General features: G+C 35.1%; 1 protein-coding gene across 1 annotated transcript in view; it reads right to left on the bottom strand.

Moving 5' to 3' along the window:
- Positions 1–27,621, bottom strand: part of LOC139984471 (receptor-type tyrosine-protein phosphatase alpha-like) — a 109,733-nt gene that overhangs the window by 2,283 nt on the left and 79,829 nt on the right. Inside the window, exons 2-17 of the mRNA XM_071998389.1 lie at positions 20,461–20,542; positions 19,358–19,419; positions 18,627–18,805; positions 17,135–17,222; positions 13,909–13,985; positions 11,306–11,342; positions 10,741–10,838; positions 9,815–9,940; positions 9,123–9,271; positions 8,096–8,231; positions 7,539–7,667; positions 7,007–7,097; positions 6,639–6,715; positions 6,275–6,409; positions 1,594–1,722; positions 436–566 (exon numbers count right to left, since the gene is read on the bottom strand). Coding sequence (XP_071854490.1) covers positions 436–566; positions 1,594–1,722; positions 6,275–6,409; positions 6,639–6,715; positions 7,007–7,097; positions 7,539–7,667; positions 8,096–8,231; positions 9,123–9,271; positions 9,815–9,940; positions 10,741–10,838; positions 11,306–11,342; positions 13,909–13,985; positions 17,135–17,222; positions 18,627–18,805; positions 19,358–19,419; positions 20,461–20,542 — 1,726 coding nt within the window. The remainder of the gene's footprint in view (positions 1–435; positions 567–1,593; positions 1,723–6,274; positions 6,410–6,638; positions 6,716–7,006; positions 7,098–7,538; positions 7,668–8,095; positions 8,232–9,122; positions 9,272–9,814; positions 9,941–10,740; positions 10,839–11,305; positions 11,343–13,908; positions 13,986–17,134; positions 17,223–18,626; positions 18,806–19,357; positions 19,420–20,460; positions 20,543–27,621) is intronic.

Raw genomic sequence — 27,621 nt, 5'->3', positions numbered from 1 at the left:
AGAGAATGTTTTCTGCTCTCTTAGAAGTTCTCACTAAACCATTATCATTTGAAATTTTGAAGTTACCTTTTCCCTGAAGCAGCTGTTGCTAAAAGTCCTTTTTTCTTTGATACTAGTGCTGCTTGCCACTTTACTAACATGTTCTTGACACCGATGAGCCACTATGCAGTTACAAATACAACTTAGTAAACTGTAACCTCAAGGTTAACATTCAACGTAACAATGAACACACATCATCAAATATGAATGGCACTATGGCCTTTCCAAGGTCATGACAAGCTCCCCAAAACAACTTTGATGGCAGGGACATCTTAAATTTTGTAAGTGAAACAAGGTTACTTCTTAGGGAGTTGTTACAGTCATTAAGCCAGCTCGTTATACGACCATAGAGCCAATACTGATGAAAAAGCAGCCACCAGCCATGGTTCTACGTACCTGCAATGGACCACCTTTGGTCCTTCCAAGTTGTACTTTTCTTCAAGTATTTCAATCTGTTTCATTAGCTGTAAAACATCACTACCTTCATTCCAGGCCTTCAGCATCAGGTGGTGAATTGTGAAGTTTTTCTGCACAAAGATACATCGTAATAGGAGTAATGAGATTATGATACAATAAGTTGGGAACAGGTTGACAAATACATAATAATTAGCATTAAGTTAGCACCTTCACTACTTTGGGGTAGAAATGATGAGGGATTCATCTCAAACACACAGCTTGTAGTATTGACTTTTTTCAGTTTAGGCCTGTCACACTGCAAATATGGAAGACATGACAAACAGTGAAATCACTGTCGAGTCCGAGTTTGAGTCCGAGCTCTAGTCACTTCAAGATTAATGTATGTCGACCAGTTACAGAGTTGTTTACAATTGACAATTCACAATCATGGACGTTAAATATGCATGTAAGAGACTGACTTGGGTCAACTTGCAGCTTTGATAAGCCAAAGAGGCTTCTTCGCGAGTTCCTGCTTGCACAAGGATCTAAAATACATACATACATACACACACACACACACACACATTTTGTCAGACAGTATCCTGTAAATTGCTTTGGTGATACATGAAGCAACATTAACTTATCGTCTGACTGGTATCTTCAGTAATATTGGAAACTTCTGTCCTTTTAATTGAGCTCTCAATTTTCTACAATTAGGGTCAGAGAATAACAACATTGGTTGGCTCAAAGTGCTAGACAGAAACAGCTTGTTACCACGAACAGAGAGCTATACAACAGGATGATGCAAATGTGGTGCTGAAGTATATAACGCCTTTAATAAAGGTGCACAAATGCCAGTTAGTGGAATACTATTGCCTGGTTCTTTATCATAGGCTGGATTGAAATATTTGACGTCCGATATTTGCCTAACAGCGACTAATTGAGGAATCGATGCTCTTAATGTATCTGGGAACCGGCTTATACTTTATATACTGAAGTGGAGCTCACCCTCATATTTCAGCGCTCTAGCCAGCTACTATCATTTGCATATCAAATGGTGATATCCCAAACCCTACATGCATCTACAACCAGGAATAAAGTATACACTGTTGGTTATTTTATTATACATCTGCACTGGCCTTCTATGAATGTGCTTACCTTGTCATATGAGTGTGTCAACTCAAACACACGGTACTCATAGAATCCCATATCTTGCTCATCTTTTAGCTCTACCATCAGGTAACCATACTCGGCTGATCCACTGTCTGGCCAATACTGGCAGCACGACTAAGCAGGACATAAAAAAACACCGAAAGTAATTTAATGAAATATGGAAGCGGAAACTTTTACAAAGTTTTGATGCAATTCACTCTTGTTACTACAATATCTCTAATAGTTTTAATTAGATAAAGAAATGGAAACTGATCAGATACAAATAGTAAAACTGGTCCTTCACAAGTGCTGGCTGATCTTACAAGCTGATAACGATATACAAATGGTACTGTAACTGATCTGACGCAAATAAATTAAACTTCATCTTATACAATTGCTGGCTTTTCTTACAAACTGATAAAATTATACAAATGGTAACTTCCAGATGCAATTAAAAATGGTAGCTGATCAGATGTAAAAGAAACCTGATATTATAGAAGTGCCTGCCTATCTTATAAACTGATAAGATAAATAAATGGTAACTGATCAGATGCAAATAAAATAAACCTGTTCTTACACAAGTGCTAGCTGATCTTATAAACTGATAAAGATAAACTGATTTTGTGCAAATAAAATAAACCAGATCTTATATAAGTGCTGGCTGATCTTACAAACTGATAAAGATATACATATGGTAACTGATCTCATGCAAAAAGTAAACCCGATTTTCTATACAAGTGCTGGCTGATCTTATAGGCTTATAAAGCTATAGAAATGGTACTGTACCTGATCTTATGCAAATGGTGAAACTAATCAGATGCATATAAATGAAACTGATCTTTACACGTGCTAGCTGATCTTACAAACTGATTAAGATATACATATGGTAACTGATCAGATGCAATTAAATTAACCTGATCTTATACAAGTGTTAGCTGATCTTATAAACTGATAAAGATGAACACTGATATGATTCAAATAAAACAAACCTGATCATATACAAGTGCTGGCTGATATTACAAACTGATAAAGATATACATGGTAACTGATCAGATGCAATAAAATTAACCTGATCTTATTCAAGTGTTAGATGATCTTATAAATTGATAAAGATTAACAGATGATAAACTGATATGTTGCAAATAAAATAAACCTGATCTTATACAGGTGCTAGCTGATCTTGCAAACTGATAAAGATTTACAAATGGTAACTGATCAGATGCAATTAAATTAACCTGGTCTTATACAAGTGTTAGCTGATCTTATAAACTGATAGAGATGAACAGATGATAAACTGATATGATGCAAATAAAATATACCTGATCTTATACAAGTGCTAGTTGATCTTACAAACTGATCAAGATATACAAATGGTAACTGATCAGATGCTATAAAATTAACCTGGTCTTATACAAGTGTTAGCTGATCTTATAAACTGATAAAGATGAACAGATGATAAACTGATATGATGCAAATAAAATAAACCTGATCTTATACAGGTGCTAGCTGATCTTACAAACTGATAAAGATAAACATATGGTTACTGATCTAATGCAAATAGTAAACCTGATCTTCTATTCAAGTGCTGGCTGATCTTACAAGCTGACTAAGATATACAAATGGAACTTTAACTGATCTTATGCAAATGGTAAAACTGATATTACACAATTGCTGGCTGATCTTAAATGCTGATAAAGATATAACATTGGTAACTGATCAGATGCAAATAGAAAACTGATCTCATACAAATGTATGCTGATCCTACTGTAAAGGAGCCGTGGGTTTCCACTCGCAGTATAGCCAGTTACTCATTTCCACACATAACAATCGGTCCATTTGTTTAGGGAAATTGCAGATTGAGAGAAAGCAGTATTAGTGCACGACTCTGTATTTCTAAGCGTAATCGCATGCCACTCAAAACGTTCGACTACTTTTTGAACTTCGCATATCTGAAGATCAAATGCTGCAAAAGTCTTGGTGTAGAGCATATGAGTCTGACATCAATTCCAGTGACTATTCATTGCCTACTGCCCTTCTGCTCTTGATCTCTGTGTTTATTTTTGATGAAACCAGCTCAATTGCATTGTGCAAATTGCATATGGGAGTCTATTTAAATGGATAAGACGAGTCTTTCTCTTTTAACTCCAAAGTCCTGTGGCAGTCGTAATCAGTCTTTGAATGCGAGAAAAGTTAGATCATTAGAAACAAAATTCTATTTCATACATTTTTTTGGTTTCAAGCTACGAGAACAAAGAAATCATGAGTGTTGAAACAGCAAGTTGAAGTTGGGCCTCTATGATGAAGCCATAGGAAACTCAAGATGTTAGTTAACGTTGGTTCTCTATGATGAACCCATCAGAAGCTGTTTCTTTCGCTTCAGCTCGATCATTGCTGCACAGGAATGGGCGAAAGGAGTTGATATGGTATCTCTCCAACTTAAAATGGATTCTTTAAGGCTACCTGTCTCAAAGGAGTGCTTTTAAGCATGGTTTTCAATCAGTTCCAGAAATTAATTACAACAAAGATGACCTTGCTACTTATCACATTATTTCCAGTTTCATGCATAGTTAGAAAAATCACTTATTTGGTCTGGACACATCCAGCCTACTTAGGATGCATGCATGCAGGCAATGAACAAAGGTTTGAAAGGAACTGGGCTGACCTGGATAACATTAACAAAATTATTGATCCACAGATAGTCTATATTGTATTTCACACACAGCAGACGGTGCATCAATGTGAATGAGGAGAGAAGACGAGTGTAAAATGTGAATGATGGTATAAAGTGTATGGGAAAAAATAAAGAATTATAAAAATGCCTGGACAGGTTGAAATAACTTGCATTTATGGCATATTTTCACAGCCCATCTCACCATTGATAGTGATTCCTTGACTTCCTTGCCACAAACATTGTTTAACCCAGTTACAAATATAGCAGGAAAATGCATTTTTTTATATTTTATTTTAATGAATTAGAAATACCAACCATTAACATAGCAATCAATGCATATGGTAGCACCAGGGCTTTAGGTTTAGCTAGAAAGAGAAAGTAAGGAGTCCAATTCCATGCATAGGATGTGATACAGCCTGGGTTCTATGTATCAAAACAATTAAGATTGTGAGGGCTTGTGTGCTAAGTGGTAGCATCTTTAAAGCAAGTGGAGTAATCAACCTCCTTTGACATTGATATTTAAATGTTTGTTGCACATATAGTTTTTTTATTTCAATTTCCTCCCCAAAACAAAGTAGATTTTTTTTTCCCTTTTCATGGGCTAATAATTTTATGTGAGGGAACGTCACATGCTTGACATTTTGCTGTGCTTCTTGCAGAGTGTGCATGTGTGGGAGAGGGGGTTGGGGGATGACTGTTTCTATTGTTAAATTGCACAGTGGGTTCAAGCATTTCCTTTTAGTGTACTTTTGCTGTCACTTTTTTTTACCATCTTCTTTTTTATATATCTTCTTTACTGACTATTTCCGTTCGTTAAAAGGATGTAAGATGGGTCACGATTAGTTAAAATCTTGGACCAAACCATATAGAAATAACACGACAGAATATAGCACCACCATAACTAATACAGCAGATGCTTAACACCACCAAAAGAAACTAAGTTAGAGATAAAGACTGATAAAATATTTAAATTTAATGTGCAAATTTGCAAGGAGGGTTGCAGATTGTATAAAATCACTCACCTTAAAAACAGTTCCAATGTCTAGCAATTATGAAAGCAAAGTAATGTTTGTGGTTAAGAATAAAAAAAACATTAGTTGCCCATGACTGCAACAGTATATATCTGTCTTAAACAAATAACAAATGGCATCGAAAACAAATAAGACATTGAGTGGATACACAGTACCATGTGGCTCTCAAATATTAGTCTGTCCGGGCTAACGAAGAGAAAATACTTCAATTAGTACAAATCTAAAAGAATTTCAGAAGTCGTCGATCAATGAATGATGTACCAAACCTTGGTTGTCAATATCTCACAGGATAGGAGTACTTAGCTCTCTAACTTGAAACAAAGTGAGAATAAAGGAATCAGTAACATGATCGACCCCAATGTTTATATGTTTGCTCCCTGGTCAGACCAATAATTTATCTGGGATCTCTCAATGAAGAACAGACTCTTACGATGTGTAGACATTGGATGTTTAAGCCATCTAAAGATTTGTAGGTAAACTTTTTCACTATGAATAACCATAAATTGTAGTAAGCCTAGGTACTTCCTCATCATTAATATTATCTTACACTAACTGGCCTTAATCTGAGAAAGAGGAAATGTCTGGTGAGGTGTGCTAGAAAGTTATTGAGTTCGGTGTTGGTCTAGTAAATTTTCTTAAATCACACCAATTCTGTTGAGGGCCTCCTGTTAATATGACCAGTTTTGTATAACAAAACTGACAGCTGTGAAAAACCCCAAAATGAGTTTCCTAAAGATTCTTTAATTCACAAAATTATGATGATGTTTTGCCTGATATTAATATGAAAGACATCAAGATTAGCCATGCTAAACCACATTGTTAATATCATCAGCTAATTTGCTGTCACACTCTATAGCCTTGACCCTTCTTATTCCATACTTACATTTTCTGTGGGATTGGTAACCACATACAAAAATGCAACACATAACTGATTTGGTGTACACTGGTGACACTACTGATTTTGGTGTACAAGAGTTGTTCTTACCTCATCTTTTGGATCAATTTGGTTGAGCATTGCAATCAAAGGACATTTCCAGTCATAGACTAGTCTCCAGAAATCTTCAGATGTGTTTGGCAATGGTAACTGAGTGGCAATGAAGGCATCTTTCACGACAAATGACTGCAAGAAATCAAATAAAAAATGGGGGGAGGGTAACACGAAATAAAGATGTAAGATAAACATTGCTTCCGCGTAAGAAAAATTAGCATGTGCCTCTAGGAAAAAGAAGTCAATATTGTTAGAAATGTATAAATAAGATATTAGTAACTGTCTAATGGAATCAATCTTAGTAAATGCTGAGTAGAAGATGATTGTAACATAATCAACAAGTAGATATGTTCAAACTTACTGATGCGAAACACGCATTGATGAAATTGTTGGAACCAAACTTGCTCATGCATTGAAGGATTGGCGATCTTTTTTCCACTATAAAGCAAATAAAACATTAAGGAAAGACATTTGAGGTAGGTGAGTACAACTGAGCAACATAAAACTGTGATTTTCCAACTGATAACGATTGTATATATATTATATATATATATATATATATATATATATATATATATATATATATATATATATATATATATATATATATATATATCTATATATACATACATACCCTCACTGCTGCACAAGAATGAAAGAAATATGAAAGAGAAATCACAATCACCACATTTAATTTCCACATTTCAAATATTTAAATTGGTTTCTTACCTGGAATCATTGTCGGGAATCGGCATTTCTGTGCCTGTTCCTTTGTGGCTTTGTGAGCTGTCTTTGACATTTTATCCAACTTAGACAAAAGCTGTTGAAATAAAGAAACTATTTTTAGTTTTATCATGTGTCATATTTACCTTCAAATGAAGTCCATGCATAGATTTTCAGAAATGTAGCAAATTTAGCATAACATCTTTTTGCAAACATCTCATAATTTGCCCACAAAATTGTTGGTAATATAGGAACTTGTGTAAATAGTTTAGTGCTGGTGAATTATGAAAGTTTTCTTTTACTAGTTTATTTTATTAATCCTTTTAGTTTTTAGATTAACCATTTGTCTCTGTAAGAAATGTAACGTTAGACTTCCTTTCTGAACTATGCTGATAACAATTTTGCCAAAAAATGCTCACACTTTCTCAGTTCGAGTAAATTCTGTGATTTTTTAGTCATGTTGACTGATGTTTTGCTTCAGAACATTTTTTTCTTATTTTATAACTGATTTTCTAATATCTATACTTTTTTAACTAACCTTGAATTCCTTGTCCAGCTGTTGTGATTTTTCATCCGCATCAAAGGAAGATATGTTCCCTAGTGTTATCTCTGTCTCACCGGTCAAGTAAACTTCCAGCAGACAGGTGTGCAAAAACTTAAACTGCAACTGTTTGCAAAATAATAATGAAGGGAGTATATGTTTAGAAACACGTTTAACTAGTAGTATTTATGAGATCACAGTTTACTGATTTATAGCAGTTTGTTAAGAAATGTGAGGCTGTTATTGTCACAAATACTGGAAATTATTTATTTGATAATGAAATTTCAATTAACAAATCATCCGAAATTTTACATGTGTGTTTTTCTCGATACATAACCTTTTTCATAAATCAATAAGCTTGTGAGATACAAACGCAGAAAACTCATCCAATCAAAACAAGAACTGCTGAGTTAGAAATATGTCCTCAGTATAAATTGAACCAATCATTATCAGAGTTTATCGGAATAATCAGAACCAGTGACTATTCAACGCAACAACACATAATGTCAACTTAACTAACCACAGGACTGAATTGACATGAATGTAGAACTCACAGCAGTTTGCACCATCATAATTCTGTTTTCTCTCATTTTCTCCACAAATCCGTAGATATCAATTCTGTCCTTGTTGTGGATGGTGTCCATCAGAGTACTCAGAGCAATGAATGTACCTGTCCTCCCCACACCAGCACTAAAATAATAATAATATAAAAAATGAACTTGGATATCACCTACCCTGCCAAAAACCGCCATGCTGATGCACAGATACGAAAGTAACAGCATCAATTTTTTCACATAGAATAGAATCCCCCTCTCTCCCAAATTACTAAAATGGTATACATCTTCTAAATATTTTATGATCAAACTCCACAAGTACAGTGGGTCCAGATCATGATAGTTTTATCTCATGGTCTCTCCCACAAATAGTAAAATAGGAAAAGGAGCTTATAAAAGGAGAACATTCAGTGGAAGCAGTTATATGATGAAGACAATGTCTTAAATTGATAAGTTTCCCTCAACTTGTAACAAAGCAGCACTCACATGTGAAAAACTATACATATGACAAAAGATTTTGTCTTTTCTGTCACTGAAGGGTGTGGATGGGGAAAGGGAACCTATTCCACAGCTTTTTGTCTGTATTTTTATAGATCATGTAAACTGCATAATTGTTCATTCTTTACTGAGAATGTTAAATTGTTCATATTCAAGCAGAATTCTTTACAACAAAGACATTTTGGTTATATTGAGCAAATAATTCAACGAACTACTATTCTCTCACACTAACACTTGAAAGACTATACTGGATCTCTTCTTTGTGTTATTGCTGAATACGCTTCCCTAAGTAAAAGTTTGCTCTAAAACCAACCTTTTGAATGAATTTGAGCTCAAAAAATCTTGCATGAATTTGAAAAAATTTGGATGTAGCTATACGATTGGATACTGGAAATCAATTTTGATGTTCTATTTCTGAAGTTGGAATTGGTACCCAGAGAAAGTTATTCACTGTTGTATTTGATCTGTGATTTATATATAAGCAGTGAATTAGAGTTGAATGCAAACGATTCCAATGAGAAATAATCACCTGCAGTGAACCACTAGGGGACCAGTTGAAGCAGACTGTTGTAGTTTCACTTTCTTAGCAAATCCAATCAATGGAGTGGCCTGCTGTGGTACATCCATGTCTGGCCAGGTTCGGTAGTGCCAGTTTCTGACTTTCCTTTGTTCATTTCCCTATGAAAACAAGGAATTTAAATTTAATATAATGATGTAAAGAAACACACCGCCGACAATATTAACAAAATTGCAATACACCTTTGCAAGCACAGAGTTCACTTAGTAATTTCTTTTTACAACTTTTCAAGTGGTGTTTTATCTGACATTATTATATGCTCTGATTAAAAGTAAATAAAAACAAAATTAAGCAGTCCCACCTCGGACAGAAGATCCTAGCAATTGCAATCATCTGTGATATATATTACTGGAATTTTCAAATTGCACAATGATTTTTGAAGTGAAATTGAAATTAAACTGACACTCAGGATGAAAAATGAATGAAAAAAATAAAGGCTTGTGTTCACGAGATAAGAATCTATACGCACGAATATCACATTATAAACAACATATTTATTTGGTCTTAGCAAATGTATTGCAAAGTACTTCCAAAATAAATTCCCTTCACAGCAGTTGTGTTGCTAAAATGATACATATGGACACTGTAAACATTAAGTTTAACATGAAGTTTAATACACATTTGGTATCACTCAATTCACTTACAAATGTGACAGTCAATGATCTAATTTCATAATCTGCAAAGTTTTCTGTCGACTCCCATTTCACTTCACAAGTGGCGAACTTCTTTGTGTCACCTACAGCTTTTGGCCAATACTGCTTGCAACGTTCCTGGAAGAGAATTCATGATGTCCTATTTGTAGAATTTCTTGAAATATTAGAACAAAATGAAAGGAGGGGGGGGGGGGGGGTTGTGATTGGCAGAGGGAACCGGATGAATTAATGATGCTCTAAAGTTAGGAACACCTGGGTCATAAAAGATATTGCCATTCGGTGATGCAAGCAGTCATTGAGTCTTCAACTAGGACTATCTTGTAGTTCAAAACATGGACTTTTTTAATGCAAATATTGGCAATGCTTGAAGTATAAGCAGAAAAAACTTGAATCTTAAGCTACCGTAAATGACCCCAACTTTTAAGCACTAAAGTAGTGAACCAAAGAAGGTGATTGTAGTTGCCTCGGAGCTGCTGTGTAAGGGTTGTTTGAGAGTCCTATACATAATCATTTCAAGTACTTCCAGTCAGACCTGTTATTACTGTTGAAAATAATTTTCAAAGTCCACCTGTCCTTAGAATCTAAATGTCACTAAAACTTAAAGATCTTTTGAACATCAATATTTTTAGAGAAAACACCCAAATTTTCATATGGTAAACAGAAAAGAAAAAGAATCCATACATTAGTGGGCACACTCAAAGAGATTGGTGCAAATTTGGAGGATAAGGGAACATTTTCAGAGAGTTGCAGACAAATAGCTAATGAAAACATCACTGTCATCTTTGCTTTTATGGAAGGTGGTAGTTTGCACCTTCAGAAAAACAGTGTTTGGTCAGCCTAATACTGTTAACAACTCATGATGTTCTTGCTTTGTTTTAAGGATCGAACAAGTGAAATATATTAGACCCATTTATTACCTTTCCTTTCTCAATCAGGTTTGTCAGCATGACTATATTTAACACTTTCTCCTGTATCACCATTCTCCAGAAGTCGTCAATGGATGCAGTATTTGGTCCTGTCAAAACAGAATCAAGATATTCACTATCCCAATCGATACATTTGGATACAAGAGATTGTTTTTAAATAATAAATAATATTTTCAATAGCCTACAATTATATGCTTGATGACTAATGATCCCCAATTGAATGCTTTGCATTGTTTAAAATTCAACATGCATGTAATTCATAATGTTGCTGGGGATAAGTGTGACACATAAAATTTGGCATTGAATGTTATGACAGAACCTTATCATCTAAACATTTGATGCTATTAAAACAGATTAGCATTTGCTATTGTTAGTGTAGATGTTGTAAGTGGTAGTCTACAAAACCTTAAACTCACACTAATTCTAGTGTCATGTTTGTAGATTGCAAGCTTGCATGTTAATCATTTCAGGTAATACAGCACTGGAACAGTCCTATGGACAAACATGTAACTAGGATTTATATACACATGAAAATAATAAAAATAAAGAATATTACCTTGGCAAGCTATGAATGCGTTAAACTCTTCAGCATTCTATGAAAAATAAATAATGTAAAGAAAAGTAGAAATGTATCTTTTCATTTACTGTTAGCCTTGGAATTAAGCCTTGTGAGTTGATTGCTAATAGAAGTGATATAAACTCATTAAAAGAAACAGTTTTAACAGTTCACCAAAGCAGATTTTTTGTTGGCTTCAAGAAACACTAAGTCAATTAAGCGTTTACAATAAGAAGAGAATAAATACCACCATATATTATAACTAAATTATCATTCTCCAAATGATTACTCTGCTCTGTTGGACCTATTGGACTCTGCTCCAGTCTACATAATTACTGTGTGTAAGAATTAAGATCAGTGGAGAGAGGTCTACAGTGGAATGGACACTAATGCTGAAAGGGACACTATGTCTGACATTAGTGTCCACTATGTCTGATACTAGTGTCCCTGTCAAGGACAATTCGCAAAAACAATTGTCACACTGTCTCAAACCACACTGTCCCTGCAAAGTTCACAACGGAGAAAATATAATAAACATCAACAGAGAATGATAGGGTTAAAGCAACATATCTTAGGGTAATATGATTTAAATTTATGTAAAGATACAGCAAACTTTCATCTCACCACATCCTTGTAGCCTACATGTCAGGCTTTAATGAATATTTCTTAAAATCTACCTACCTTAATGTAGTTTGCATTGTAATACTCTGAATGCGGTTCTCCTAGTAGTCTACATGCCAGGCTTTAATGAATATTTCTTAAAACCTACTTACCTCAATGTAGTTTGCATTGTATTAGTCTGATGAGGTTCTCCTTGTAGCCTACCTGCCAGTATTTCATGAATATTTCTTAAAATCTACTAACCTCAATGTAGTTTGCATTTTAATCTGAATAAGGTTCTCCTTTAGCCTACATGCCAGGCTTTAATGAATATTTCTTAAAATCTACTTACCTCAATGTATTTTGCATTGCAATAGTCTGAATGAGGTTCTCCTTGTAGCCTACATGCCAGGCTTTAATGAATATTTCTTAAAATCTACTTACCTCAATGTATTTTGTATTGCAATATTCTGAATGAGGTTCTCCTTGTAGCCTACATGTCAGGCTTTAATGAATATTTCTTAAAATCTACCTACCTTAATATAGTTTGCATTGTAATACTCTGAATGCGGTTCTCCTTGTAGTCTACATGCCAGGCTTTCATGAATAATATCTTAAAATATACTTACCTCAATGTAGTTTGCATTGTAATAGTCTGAATGAGGTTCTCCTTGTAGTCTACATCCCAGTATTTCATGAATATTTCTTAAAATCTACTAACCTCAATGTATTTTGCATTGTAATAGTCTGAATGAGGTTCTCCGTTAGCCTATATGCCAGGCTTTAATGAATATTTCTTAAAATCTACTTACCTCAATGTATTTTGCATTGCAATAGTCTGAATGAGGTTCTCCTTGTAGCCTACATGCCAGGCTTTAATGAATATTTCTTAAAATCTACTTATCTCAATGTATTTTGTATTGCAAGACTCTGAATGAGGTTCTCCTTGTAGCCTACATGTCAGGCTTTAATGAATATTTCTTAAAATCTACCTACCTTAATGTAGTTTGCATTGTAATACTCTGAATGCGGTTCTCCTTGTAGTCTACATGCCAGGCTTTCATGAATAATATCTTAAAATATACTTACCTCAATGTAGTTTGCATTGTAATAGTCTGAATGAGGTTCTCCTTGTAGCCGACCTGCCAGTATTTCATGAATATTTTCTTAAAATCTACTAACCTCAATGCAGTTTGCATTTTAATCTGAATGAGGTTCTCCGTTAGCCTACATGCCAGGCTTTAATGAATATTTCTTAAAATCTATTTACCTCAATGAATTTTGCATTGCAATAGTCTGAATGAGGTTCTCCTTGTAGCCTTCATGCCAGGCTTTAATGAATATTTCTTAAAATCTACTTACCTCAATGTATTTTGTATTGCAAGACTCTGAATGAGGTTCTCCTTGTAGCCTACATGTCAGGCTTTAATGAATATTTCTTAAAATCTACCTACCTTAATGTAGTTTGCATTGTAATACTCTGAATGCGGTTCTCCTTGTAGTCTACATGCCAGGCTTTCATGAATAATATCTTAAAATATACTTACCTCAATGTAGTTTGCATTGTAATAGTCTGAATGAGGTTCTCCTTGTAGCCTACCTGCCAGTATTTCATGAATATTTCTTAAAATCTACTAACCTCAATGTAGTTTGCATTTTAATCTGAATGAGGTTCTCCTTTAGCCTACATGCCAGGCTTTAATGAATATTTCTTAAAATCTACTTACCTCAATGAATTTTGCATTGCAATAGTCTGAATGAGGTTCTCCTTGTAGCCTATGTGCCAGGCTTTCATGAATATTTCTTAAAATCTACCTACCGTAATGTAGTTTGCATTGTAAAAGTCTAAATGAGGTTCTCCTTGTAGCCTACGTGCCAGGCTTTAATGGATATTTCTTAAAATCTACTTACTTCAATGTATTTTGCATTGTAATACTCTGAATGAGGTTCTCTTTGTAGTATACATGCCAGGCTTTCATGAATATTTCTTAAAATCTACCTACCTTAATATAGTTTGCATTGTAATAGTCTGAATGAGGGTCTCCTTCCAGCTTCTCCAAAATTACTCTCGAGTGGTCATCTGATTTATTGAAGAAAAACAATAAATTATGATGTATGTATGTATGTATGTATGCGTGTATGTATGTATGTATGTATATGTGATCTTCCCGCAAGCAGGAACTCGCGAAAGAAGCCATGGAGGCTTATAGACTCGCAAGCTGACCGAAGCCAATCTCTCGGCACACATCCACTTAACGTCCATGTCGGGAAGTCAGGAAGTCGGGAAGTCGGGAAGAATGATCAAACTCCACAAGTACTACCAATAGTAAAAAATATCTCATGTTACATTAGTATCATCAAAATAGGTCTACTACTAAATTTCTACAACATCAGAAGTATATAAGGTTTTGGTTGTGGGTTTTCTCTGAAGGGCTGACTCTCTGAAGTCTGGAATCGTAGGTCTTCTTCATACAAAAAACTACATTATTTAGGTCATTACATTTTCCTGAGAAGAGGGAAGGGGGGGGGGGAACCCTCTCTATGACATAAACTCGTCACTTACTTTTTTACTGATAATTACTAAGGCACATACACTACAGTAGCAGAGGGCTATGACTAACCACTTTCGTATATACACATGAGATGCAATAGGTTGTCATCTGTGGTTAAGCATGAATATTGAGGGGTGAATAAACTTGGGAACAGGAAATAAGTAGTTACTCGTAAGACAAAATAGAGGCATGGAAGCACATGCTTTAAGTGATATGTTTAGGATATAGCTACATTACTTCTACATTACAACTAATTTACTACTACATTACTTCTACATTACTTCTACATTACTACTACATTACTAATATATTACTACTACATTACTTCTACATTACTAACACACTACTACCACATTACTTCTACATTACTACTACATTACTACTGCATTACTCCTACATCACTACTACATTACTTCTACATTACTTCTACATTACTACAGCATTACTTCTACATTACTAACACACTACTACCACATCACTACTATATACTTCTACATTACTAACACACTACTACCACATCAGTACTATATACTTCTACATTACTAACACACTACTACCACATTACTCTTACATTACTTCTACATTACTACTACATTACTAATAGATTACTACTACATTACTTCTACATTACTACTGCATTACTTCTACATTACTAACACACTACTACCACATTACTCTTACATTATTTCTACATTACTACTACATTACTAATAGATTACTACTACATTACTACTACATTACTACTGCATTACTCCTACATCACTACTACATTACTTCTACATTACTTCTGCATTACTTCCAATTACTAACACACTACTACCACATTACTACTATATACTTCTACATTACTTCTACATTACTAACACACTACTACCACATTACTCTTACATTACTTCTACATTACTACTACATTACTAATAGATTACTACTACATTACTTCTACATTACTACTGCATTACTTCTACATTACTAACACACTACTACCACATTACTCTTACATTATTTCTACATTACTACTACATTACTAATAGATTACTACTACATTACTACTACATTACTACTGCATTACTCCTACATCACTACTACATTACTTCTACATTACTTCTGCATTACTTCCAATTACTAACACACTACTACCACATTACTACTATATACTTCTACATTACTTCTACATTACTAACACACTACTACCACATTACTCTTACATTACTTCTACATTACTACTACATTACTAATAGATTACTACTACATTACTTCTACATTACTACTGCATTACTTCTACATTACTAACACACTACTACCACATTACTCTTACATTATTTCTACATTACTACTACATTACTAATAGATTACTACTACATTACTACTACATTACTACTGCATTACTCCTACATCACTACTACATTACTTCTACATTACTTCTGCATTACTTCCAATTACTAACACACTACTACCACATTACTACTATATACTTCTACATTACTTCTACATTACTAACACACTACTACCACATTACTCTTACATTACTTCTACATTACTACTACATTACTAATAGATTACTACTACATTACTACTGCATTACTCCTACATCACTACTACATTACTTCTACATTACTAACACACTACTACCACATTACTCTTACATTACTTCTACATTACTACTACATTACTAATAGATTACTACTACATTACTTCTACATTACTACTGCATTACTTCTACATTACTAACACACTACTACCACATCACTACTATATACTTCTACATTACTAACACACTACTACCACATTACTCTTACATTACTTCTACATTACTACTACATTACTAATAGATTACTACTACTTTACTACTGCATTACTCCTACATCACTACTACATTACTTCTACATTACTAACACACTACTACCACATTACTCTTACATTACTTCTACATTACTACTACATTACTAATAGATTACTACTACATTACTTCTACATTACTACTGCATTACTTCTACATTACTAACACACTACTACCACATCACTACTATATACTTCTACATTACTAACACACTACTACCACATTACTCTTACATTACTTCTACATTACTACTACATTACTAATAGATTACTACTACATTACTTCTACATTACTTTTACATTACTTCTACATTACTACTACATTACTACCACACTACTACCGCATCACTACTATATACTTCTACATTACTTCTACATTACTACTGCATTACTACTACATTACTACTACATTACTACTACATTACTTCTAGTCATTACTTCTACATTACTACTACATTACTACCACATTACTACCACACTACTACCACATCACTCCTACATACTTCTACATTACTTCTACATTACTACTGCATTACTACTACATTACTACTACATTACTTCTACATTACTTCTACATTACTTCTACATTACTACCACACTACTACTTCATCACTACTATATACTTCTACATTACTACTGCATTACTACTGCATTACTTCTACAATACTACTACATTACTACCACATTACTACCACATTACTACCACACTACTACTTTATAACTACTACATTACTACTACATTACTGCTACATGACACAAGCAATGTGGAAGAGATATTGCCACTCTTGCCTATAGATTAAATTCCATAGACATTCTATCAACTATAAGAGTTTAAACTTACAAGCAATCATGTTCTTGAATCTGTTCTTTTGCCTGTTGTCGTCTTCCTCTCCAACTTCACTGGCAAACTGCTTACCTTTGTTAAAGCCCTGTAAAGGAGTTGGCAGTTTGACAGATTACAAGACATAGCCATCAATCATATAACATTATTTTCAAAATACAAACCTTGACTAAGTGTTCAGAAGGATGCTAGGTTTAGCTCAAAAAACTGAGAAACTAATTTATTGATAATTGAAAAAAAATATAACTGATGCAATTCTATTTCAAAACAGAACATCATTTGCATTATTTGTGTCAAGATTTGTAATTAATGTGCGAAAAATTAACCACGACATTAGTAAGCCTTATAAGTTACAACAAAGAAACAAAGGCCAGATAAAGTAATATCATATTGTAAAAACAATTTTTACTCAAAGCACTTCCAAACTTTCGATTCCTAGTTGTCCTAATGATCTATTAATTTTACCACATATGTTTATTGAAGAAAAATACTCAGATTTCATATCTTGATCCTGTTCGAGTGAAGCAAATAGAAACATGATATTTATTGGCACCAACGCTAAAATCACTAGCGATCACTTGAGATAACAAAGATTTAGACCAAACAATCATAAATGCCATGCAAATAAATATTTAAAGCTGCTCAGCAATGCTAAACATTTTGCAGTAAGTTTTTAGAACTTGAGGCCACTTTGCATATCTGATAAATATTGTGTCACTACATACTAGTATAATAAACTTATAATTACTTCTTTTGTGTTTTTGCTCTCTGTTTACTTTGGTAGATTCTTAGTGACATTGCCATCTACATGATCTGATCAAGCTACTTATATCTTTTTTGAAAGCTGAATGAAATAGTCATTAGTAATTTAAAGAAGATAAGTTGAATTGTGCATCAGATGGGCTGTATGTCACAGCTATGTCGATTTAAACACTGTCCCTCCTCACCATCAAGAAAATTTCATGATATTGCTGGAAAATATGCTCAGAATAGCTCTTTAAAGTCATTGGTGTTAACTCCCAAGTAGTCAGGTAATGGTCAACCGTGCACAAATTTCAACAAATAGTTTACTGCCGCTCTAAAAGTATTTATCCACACCGCCATATTGAACTATCTATTGCACTCATCAATGACTGGGACTCATTTGTAGTATCAATGCCTCAGGGAAAGTACTTTTGAAAGCTTGTGAGCTTTTGAAAATTTAGTACTATTCAGCAGATGATATTTTAGGCTTGCTAAATTTGATCTTCATTCTGATGATCTTTTAGATTGTATTTGAGATTGTATAAAAATTGATGTATCTGGAAATATATAGGACAGCAGATGAACAGGATTTTCCCATGATTTCAAGGGATCTCTTATTTATGTAAATCAATTTCATTACTTCTTCGACATTATCAGCATACCAGATATTTTGTAAATGTTGTAACCTTTTTAAACCAAGATCTAGCTTATCTTTCCACTCAAAATAATACTTTAAAATGCGACCGACCTGAAATTGTTGCTCTAAGGTGTTGGACTTGCTTTCTTCACAGTTTTTCATGTAAGTTTCAAGATTGGTGACAAGGATCGGGACAGGTTTTACAATGTTGATGTAAAGATCGTCTCCATCCGCTGCAGTTAGGACTGTAACAGGTTCTACATCTGGTTTAAATGCTGAAGATGAAGTTCCTGTCAAATGTTGGAAAATACATTTCAACAAGTAATCATGTGTCTTCATTCAAAAAGCTGAAATCTTTAAAATTGCTAATAAGTCATAAAATACAATCATATTAATGTCGATGGGGCCATATGGAGAATGATGAATGCATGGAAGTAGATTTGACTGTAATTAAATATATAAATTGCTTTAAAGGCAATTTACATTTACAAATGTAGAAATTTAAGAAAGGCCTAACTGAGAACATGCCGTCTTATGAAAGAAGGCATGCGGTGAAGGGAATTAAGAAAGAGTGAGCTTTATATGATTACCGTTACAGCATCGAAATCAATAAAGTATTCTAATTAAAACTCAATTGTTGATCATTCTCCTAAACACAGGTTGTATTAAGTCTCCGCAAAAACCATCTGGAAATTTGGTTATTGGTTTATAACCAACAAGTAATGTTGACACATAATTCGTGTAACAAAGTAGCAGAGTCTATCAGAGTAAAAAAATGTCCGAAAATTTTTCCAAGAGATAATTAGAGAGAGAAATGTGATCTCATGTATAAATGAACATACCAAACTTTGTCCGTGTAGCCTGTGAGTCATTCATACCTTTGTCACTCTTGCTCTTCCTCCGCCTAAAATAATCCAAACAACAACTCTTTGTGAGTGCATGATTTAGCCTTAACATACAATTCTCAAGTTACTGCACATATACAAAATTCTATTGATATATAGATATGTGACTGTTTGCAATGTAGGTATAGCCATTCTAGAAATGCAAACAAAAAACATTATAAAGGGAAAAGAAAAGAATAAGAAACCATTTGGTATATAAGTGCTTGATTGTGTAACATAGAAGCGGAAATAGATTAGACCATTCAGTGTTTCATTAGATTTAGAACAGTACATATTCTTTCATGTGACAATTAAGCTACTACAAAGTACGATCGTACTTAATTTTACCTGTATTTTCGAAATATGTAACATCATCAGTAATTAAAGTAGTCCCTCATTATGGTTGCCCTACCCATATCCAATGACATAACTTACCAGGCCCCACATTGTACATTTTTAGACTATCACCTACACAGACTGTTTAAATTTGATAACAGAAAGTATATTGCTACTCTTTTTTTCTTATCTCTCTTTGAAAAGCTTATGATGAAATAATGCATTGTGAATGTTTGTGTGTTACTTAGGAACGATCGTGTTGGTAAGAGAGGATGGCCGTTTACTCTAAGGAAAGACAGTGAAGACCACCTAGAGGTAACAAGTTACCAGTGAGTTGGCAGCTTAATGGGAAAATGAATGATTTGAATGGAGAAAGGTAAAATACAAATAGGGTACAATACAGCCATCCTAAACGTCATGCATTTTCATGTTATATATCAGTTGTCATGTATTCTCATATGTCAGTTCTATTGTGTGTCTATATCATGATCATGCTTATCAAACAAACCTAATCCTTAGACAGTCCTAAGTGACATGAACAAATTAGGTGGATCACTACATTGAGAAAAGAGTAACTAAGATGTTGTTTTTCATTGAAGTAACCATATCACAGAATGTGTTAGAAGTGAATAAGCAGCATATAGCTGGTCTGAAAAGTTTCCAAATTGCATGACCCTTCTACTATACATAAAACAATACAATGAAATATTATGTTAAAAACTTACAGATATATAACCAGTAGTACCAGCAGCACAATCAAAAGGAATGCTCCAATTGTGGATCCAGCAATTAAACCTGCAGAAGGACCTGCATATCATGATAGAAGAAAGACAATTTAGAGCAAGAAATTAAGAAAGAATAATAACATGTACAAGATTAAGATTATTCAAACTTAAGGCAAGGTAGAAGATGATCAGAGTAAGCTAGTACAATTGCATATTACACCAATAATCTACATCAATATCAACAAGACATTGTACTGTGACTTTCTAAAGGAATTAAGGAAGGATGCGGAGACTGGTGAGTTAAATTCCCAAGATAAAGCTTACTCTCAAGTGTTGAACACAAGCTTATGTAGGTACAGTACCACAATTAGAGAAGTGTACATGAACCTGAAATTTTAACAGTCAGTAAATGGAGGAAGTAATTGTGGTATGATACCTGTATACAAATATCTGGGACAGAAATGAATTAGGCTGGCTGCTGTTTGTGAAGGGGGTTAATTTTAATTCCTTTAGATTGTCAATTATGTCCTTTCTTTCAAAGTGGGAAAAGCTAGGGATTAATTGGTATGTCATCTCTGAGCTAAACTTGGAAACTATTAAATGAATCGCACATTCAAAGGCACTTAGTCATCTTAATACATCATTTACATTGATGTTAGGAACAAGAAGGGGGGGGGTAGGGTGGGGGGGCATGTTGGTAATCCTGACATCACCAGACCCATGCAAGTGTGAGGTAAAGTAAAATGAACATATGTGTGGGGTATGTGCCCATGTCCTCCCCTTTATCCTTTGAGACCACTTTTTGCTACCCTGATCCCATAACATGTACAAATTCTACCTAGTTTACCTTTTGGGTGGGGGGGGGGGCAGATGACTTATCGTACTGCCATTACTACAATTAACATATCCACTTCACCTGTCTCGCATGGCGGTGTTTCATGAAAAAGGTTGGTACCCATGTCTCCTTTTCCTTCAAGTTTACAATAGTATATGTTTATGGTGTGGTAAATTCTTAGGATTACTTAGATACAGGTATGTTATGAGACGTTAGTGTAGAAAGGAGGAACGGGGGGAGGGGGGGGTGCACGGTGAAGGGTGGTTGGCATCTGTAGCTGTGATGGATATATATATATATATATATATATATATATACCACTGGTTTGACCAATAGGGGGAAATGGAAAAAAGTGTACCATAAGGGGAAATTGAGGGAAAACACGAATAACATGGAAATAAATGATGTTTTAATATCTAAATTTTCATGAAATACTTGTCATGATGTGCTCTAATGTGCTACATGTCTTTTGAGATTAAATTAATAAGATCTTAGGATATACCTTTTTTGGACCTTAAAAAATTTCCCCCCAACGTATTTTTCCTACTAATGAGGATTAGGGGGAAAAGTTTGTATTTCTCCTTAACAGTTTTTTGTATTTCTCCTTAACAGTTTCTTGTATTTCTCCTGCACGTTGAAATAAGCAAATTTTCCTTTAAGGAGAAATACAAACATGTATTCGTAGTACAGAATTATGGGTACGGTGGGAGGATTGAGTGGTAGAGTAATTTCTCCGGGGACAAAACATATGATATGTAATAAAATTTGATGATAAAATGAAAATAATCAATAATATAAACTATGATAAGTTCAATATTATTTACTATATCATCAGACAGTGAGGCGCCTATATAAAAGCGCAATAAAAGGGCTGAAAAACTTCGAACTACTCACACGGTCGCATTAAACCCACCTCCCTCCCCCTTTCCCTCTTTCGTGGGTAACTCTAGCCCAACCATCTGCTTAGAAACGTTCAAGCGTCTCGTGTACGGAATTAGGTAAACGAAAGCTACCAGGGGCGTTGTGGGTAGGGGCGGGGGTTGCGACCACTTTAATACCCTATTAGTTTTCGAGCATAACAGTATTCACTCTGGCTAATTATTAGTTTAGTTTAGTTTAGTTACCCAAGGATCAGGAAGCTTTACGGTAGCTTATTTGAGAACCTATCCGTGCTAGATCATGGATGAACACCGGCTTACTTCAAGCCTTCTATTTTCGATAATTGTTCAGAGGGTAAAGAGGCAGGGGTGTGAATTCTGTCCCATTCCTGCTCCCGGGACCGCCTTTTAAAGTCCCCATCAACTTTTTTTTCTTGATACATTTGTACCGCTGGTCATCACTTCACAATCTTAAATTCACTCTGGTTAAGCAAGTAAGCATCTGAGTATAGCTAGTTGCTTGAAGGCTACATAGACTATTTACTACAATAGCTATATGTTAATGTAACAGTCAAAATTTGCATTTCTAATTAGATACAGGTTTCTTGTATTTCTCCTGTACGTTGAAATCAGCAAATTTTCCCTTAAGGAGAAATACAAACATGTATGCGTAGTACAGAATTATGGTAACGGTGGGGAGGATTGAGTGGTAGAGTAATTTCTCCGGGGACAAAACATATGATATGTAATAAAATTTGATGATAAATGAAAATAATCAATATTATAATCTATGATAAGTTTAATATTATTTGTTTTATCATCAGACAGTGAGGAGCCCATATAAAAGCGCAAAGAAAGGGCTGAAAAACTTCGAACTACTCACACGATCGCACTAACCCCACATCCCTCCCCCTTTCCCTCTTTTATGGCAAACTGTAGCTCAACCATCTGTTCAGAAACGTTCAAGCGTCTCGTTTACGAAAATCGGTAAAGGAAAGCTACCAGGGGCGTTGTGGGTAGGCGCGGGGATTGCGACCACTTTCATACCCTATTAGTTTTCGAGCATAACAGTATTCACCCTGGCTAATTATTATTTTAGTTACACAAGGATCTGGAAGCTTTACAGAAGCTTATTTGAGACCCTATCCGTGATAGATCATGGATGAACACCGGCTTACTTCAAGCCTACTAATTTCGATAATTGTTCAGAGGGAAACTTGAAGAGGCAGGGGTGTGAATTCTCTTCCATTCCTGCTCCCGGGACGGCCTTTTAAAGTCCCCATCAGTTTTTTTATCGGTACATTTGTACCACTGGCCCTCACTTCACAAACTTATTAATCACTCTGGTTAAGCAAGTAAGCAACTGAGTATAGCTATCTGCTTGAAAGCTACATAGACTATTTACTAAAAAAGCTATATGTTAATGTAACAGTCAAAATTTGTATTTCTAATTAGATACAGGTTTCTTGTATTTCTCCTTAACGTTGAAATAAGCAAAACTTCCCTTAAGGAGAAATACAAACATGTATTCGTAGTACAGAATTATGGTTACGGTGGGGAGGATTGAGTGGTAGAGTAATTTCTCCGGGACAAAACATATGATGTGTAATAAACTTTGATGATAAATGAAAATAATCAATAATATAAACTATGATCAGTTTACTATTATTTATTATATCATCAGGAATGTGAGGGGTTCATATAAAAGGGCAAAAAAAATGCTGAAAAAATTCAAACTATACTTACACGGTCGCACTTACCCCACCTCCCTCCCCCTTTCCCTCTTTCATGGGAAACTCTAGCCCAACCATCTGTTCAGAAACGTTCAAGCGTCTCGTATATGAAAATCGGTAAAGGAAAGCTACCACAGGCGTTGTGGGTAGGGGCGGGGATTGCGACCACTTTAATACCCTATTAGTTTTCGGGAATTACAGTCTCCTCTCTGGATAATTATTAGTTTAGTTACCCAAGGATCAGGAAGCTTTACAGTAGCTTATTTGAGACCCTATCCGTGTTAGATCATGGATGAACACCGGCTTACTTCAAGCCTTCTGTTTTCGATAATTGTTCAGAGGGTAAAGAGGCAGGGGTGTGAATTTTCTCCCATTCCTGCTCCCGGGACCGCCTTTTAAAGTCCCCATCAACTTTTTTTCTCGATACATTTGTACCGCTGGCCATCACTTCACAAACTTATTAATCATTCTGGTTAAGCAAGTAAGCATCTGAGTATAGTCATCTGCTTGAAGGCTACATAGACTATTTACTACAAAAGCCATGTTAATGTAACAGCCAGAATTTGAATTTCTAATTAGATACAGGTTTCTTGTATTTCTCCTTAACGTCGAAATAAGCAAATTTTCCCTTAAGGAGAAATACAAACATGTATTTGTAGTACAGAATTATGGGTACGGTGGGGAGGATTGAGGGGTAGAGTAATTTCTCCGGAGACAAAACATATGATGTGTAATAAAATTTGATGATAAAATGAAAATAATCAATAATATAAACTATGATAAGTTTAACATTATTTATTATATCATCAGACTGTGAGGGGCCTATATAAAAGCGCAATAAAAGGGCTGAAAAACTTCGAACTACTAACACGGTCGCACTTACCCCACCTCCCTTCCCCCTTTCCATCTTCCATGGGTAACTCTAGCCCAACCATCTGTTCTAAAACGTTCAAGCGTCGCGTATACGAAATTAGGTAAACGAAAGCTACCAGGGGCGTTGTGGGTAGGGGCGGGGATTGCGACCACATTAATACCCTATTAGTTTTCGAACAAAACAGTGTTCACTCTGACTAATTATTAGTTCAGTTTAGTTACCCAAGGATCAGGAAGCTTTACAGTAGCTTATTTGAGAACATATCAGTGTTAAATCATGGATGAACACCGGCTTACTTCAATCCTTCTATTTTCAATAATTGTTCAGAGGGTAAAGAGGCAGGGGTGTGAAATCTCTCCCATTCCTGCTCCCGGGACAGCCTTTTAAAGTCCCCGTCAACTTTTTTCGATACATTTGTACCACTGGCCCTCACTTCACAATCTTAAATTCACACTGGTTAAGCAAGTAAGCAACTGAGTATAGCTATCTGCTTGAAGGCTACATAGACTGTTTACTACAAAATCTATATGTTAATGTAACAGTCAAAATTTGCATTTCTAATTAGATACAAGTTTCTTGTATTTCTCCTTAACGTCGAAATAAGCAAATTTTCCCTTCAGGAGAAATACAAACATGTATTCGTAGTACAGCATTATGTTAACGGTGGGGAGGATTGTGTGGTAGAGTAATTTCTCCGGGGACAAAACATATGATGTGTAATAAAATTTGATGATAAATGAAAATAATCAATAATATAATCTATGATAAGTTTAATATTATTTATTATATCATCAGACTGTGAGGGGAACATATAAAAGCGCAAAAAAGAGGCTGAAAAACTTCGAACTACTCACACGGTACCACTAACCCCACCTCCCTCCCCTTTCCCTCTTTCGTGGGTAACTCTAGCCCAACCATCTGTTCAGAAACGTTCAAGCGTCTCGTGTACGGAATTAGGTAAACGAAAGCTACCAGGGGCGTTGTGGGTAGGGGCGGGGGTTGCGACCACTTTAATACCCTATTAGTTTTCGAGCATAACAGTATTCACTCTGGCTAATTATTAGTTCAGTTTAGTTACCCAAGGATCAGGAAGCTTCACAGTAGCTTATTTGAAAACCTATCCGTGTTAAATCATGGATGAACACCGGCTTACTTCAATCCTTCTATTTTCAATAATTGTTCAGAGGGTAAAGAGGCAGGGGTGTGAAATCTCTCCCATTCCTGCTCCCGGGACCGCCTTTTAAAGTCCCCGTCGACTTTTTTCGATGCATTTGTACCACTGGCCCTCACTTCACAATCTTAAATTCACACTGGTTGAGCAAGTAAGCAACTGAGTATAGCTATCTGCTTGAAGGCTACACAGACTATTTACTACAAAGGCTATATGTTAATGTAACAGTAAAAATTTGCATTTTTAATTAGATACAAGTTTCTTGTATTTCTCCTTAACGTTGAAATAAGCAAATTTTCCCTTAAGGAGAAATACAAACATGTATTCGTAGTACAGCATTATGGTAACGGTGGGGAGGATTGAGTGGTAGAGTAATTTCTCCGGGGACAAAACATTTGATATGTAATAAACTTTGATGATAAATGAAAATAATCAATAATATAATCTATGATAAGTTTAATATTATTTATTATATCATCAGACTGTGAGGGGCACATATAAAAGCTCAAAAAAAGGGCTGAAAAACTTCGAACTACTCACACGGTCGCACTAACCCTACCTCCCTCCCCTTTCCCTCTTTCGTGGGTAACTCTAGCCCAACCATCTGTTCAGAAACGTTCAAGCGTCTCGTTTACGGAATTAGGTAAACGAAAGCTACCAGGGGCGTTGTGGGTAGGGGTGGGGGTTGTGACCACTTTAATACCCTATTAGTTTTCGAGCATAACAGTATTCACTCTGGCTAATTATTAGTTTAGTTTAGTTACCCAAGGATCAGGAAGCTTTACGGTAGCTTATTTGAGAACCTATCCGTGCTAGATCATGGATGAACACCGTCTTACTTCAAGCCTTCTGTTTTCGATAATTGTGCAGAGGGTAAAGAGGCAAGGGTGTGAATTTTCTCCCATTCCTGCTCCCGGGACCGCCTTTTAAAGTCCCCATCAACTTTTTCTCTCGATACATTTGTACCGCTGGCCATCACTTCACAAACTTATTAATCACTCTGGTTAAGCAAGTAAGCATCTGAGTATAGTCATCTGCTTGAAGGCTACATAGACTGTTTACTACAAAAGCCATGTTAATGTAACAGCCAGAATTTGAATTTCTAATTAGATACAGGTTTCTTGTATTTCTCCTTAACGTCGAAATAAGCAAATTTTCCCTTAAGGAGAAATACAAACATTTATTCGTAGTACAGCATTATGTTAAAGGTGGGGAGGATTGAGTGGTAGAGTAATTTCTCCGGGGACAAAACATATGATGTGTAATAAAATTTGATGATAAATGAAAATAATCAATAATATAATCTATGATAAGTTTAATATTATTTATTATATCATCAGACTGTGAGGGGCACATATAAAAGCGCAAAAAAAGGGCTGAAAAACTTCGAACTACTCACACGGTCGCACTAACCCCACCTCCCTCCCCTTTCCCTCTTTCGTGGGTAACTCTAGCCCAACCATCTGTTCAGAAACGTTCAAGCGTCTCGTGTACGGAATTAGGTAAACGAAAGCTACCAGGGGCGTTGTGGGTAGGGGCGGGGGTTGTGACCACTTTAATACCCTATTAGTTTTCGAGCATAACAGTATTCACTCTGGCTAATTATTAGTTTAGTTTAGTTACCCAAGGATCAGGAAGCTTTACGGTAGCTTATTTGAGAACCTATCCGT

Source organism: Apostichopus japonicus, chromosome 2 (assembly GCF_037975245.1).
Source record: "Apostichopus japonicus isolate 1M-3 chromosome 2, ASM3797524v1, whole genome shotgun sequence".
NCBI lineage: Eukaryota > Metazoa > Echinodermata > Holothuroidea > Aspidochirotida > Stichopodidae > Apostichopus > Apostichopus japonicus.
Note: the sequence above shows the minus strand (reverse complement) of the source record. Positions and strands in the feature narration are given on the sequence as shown.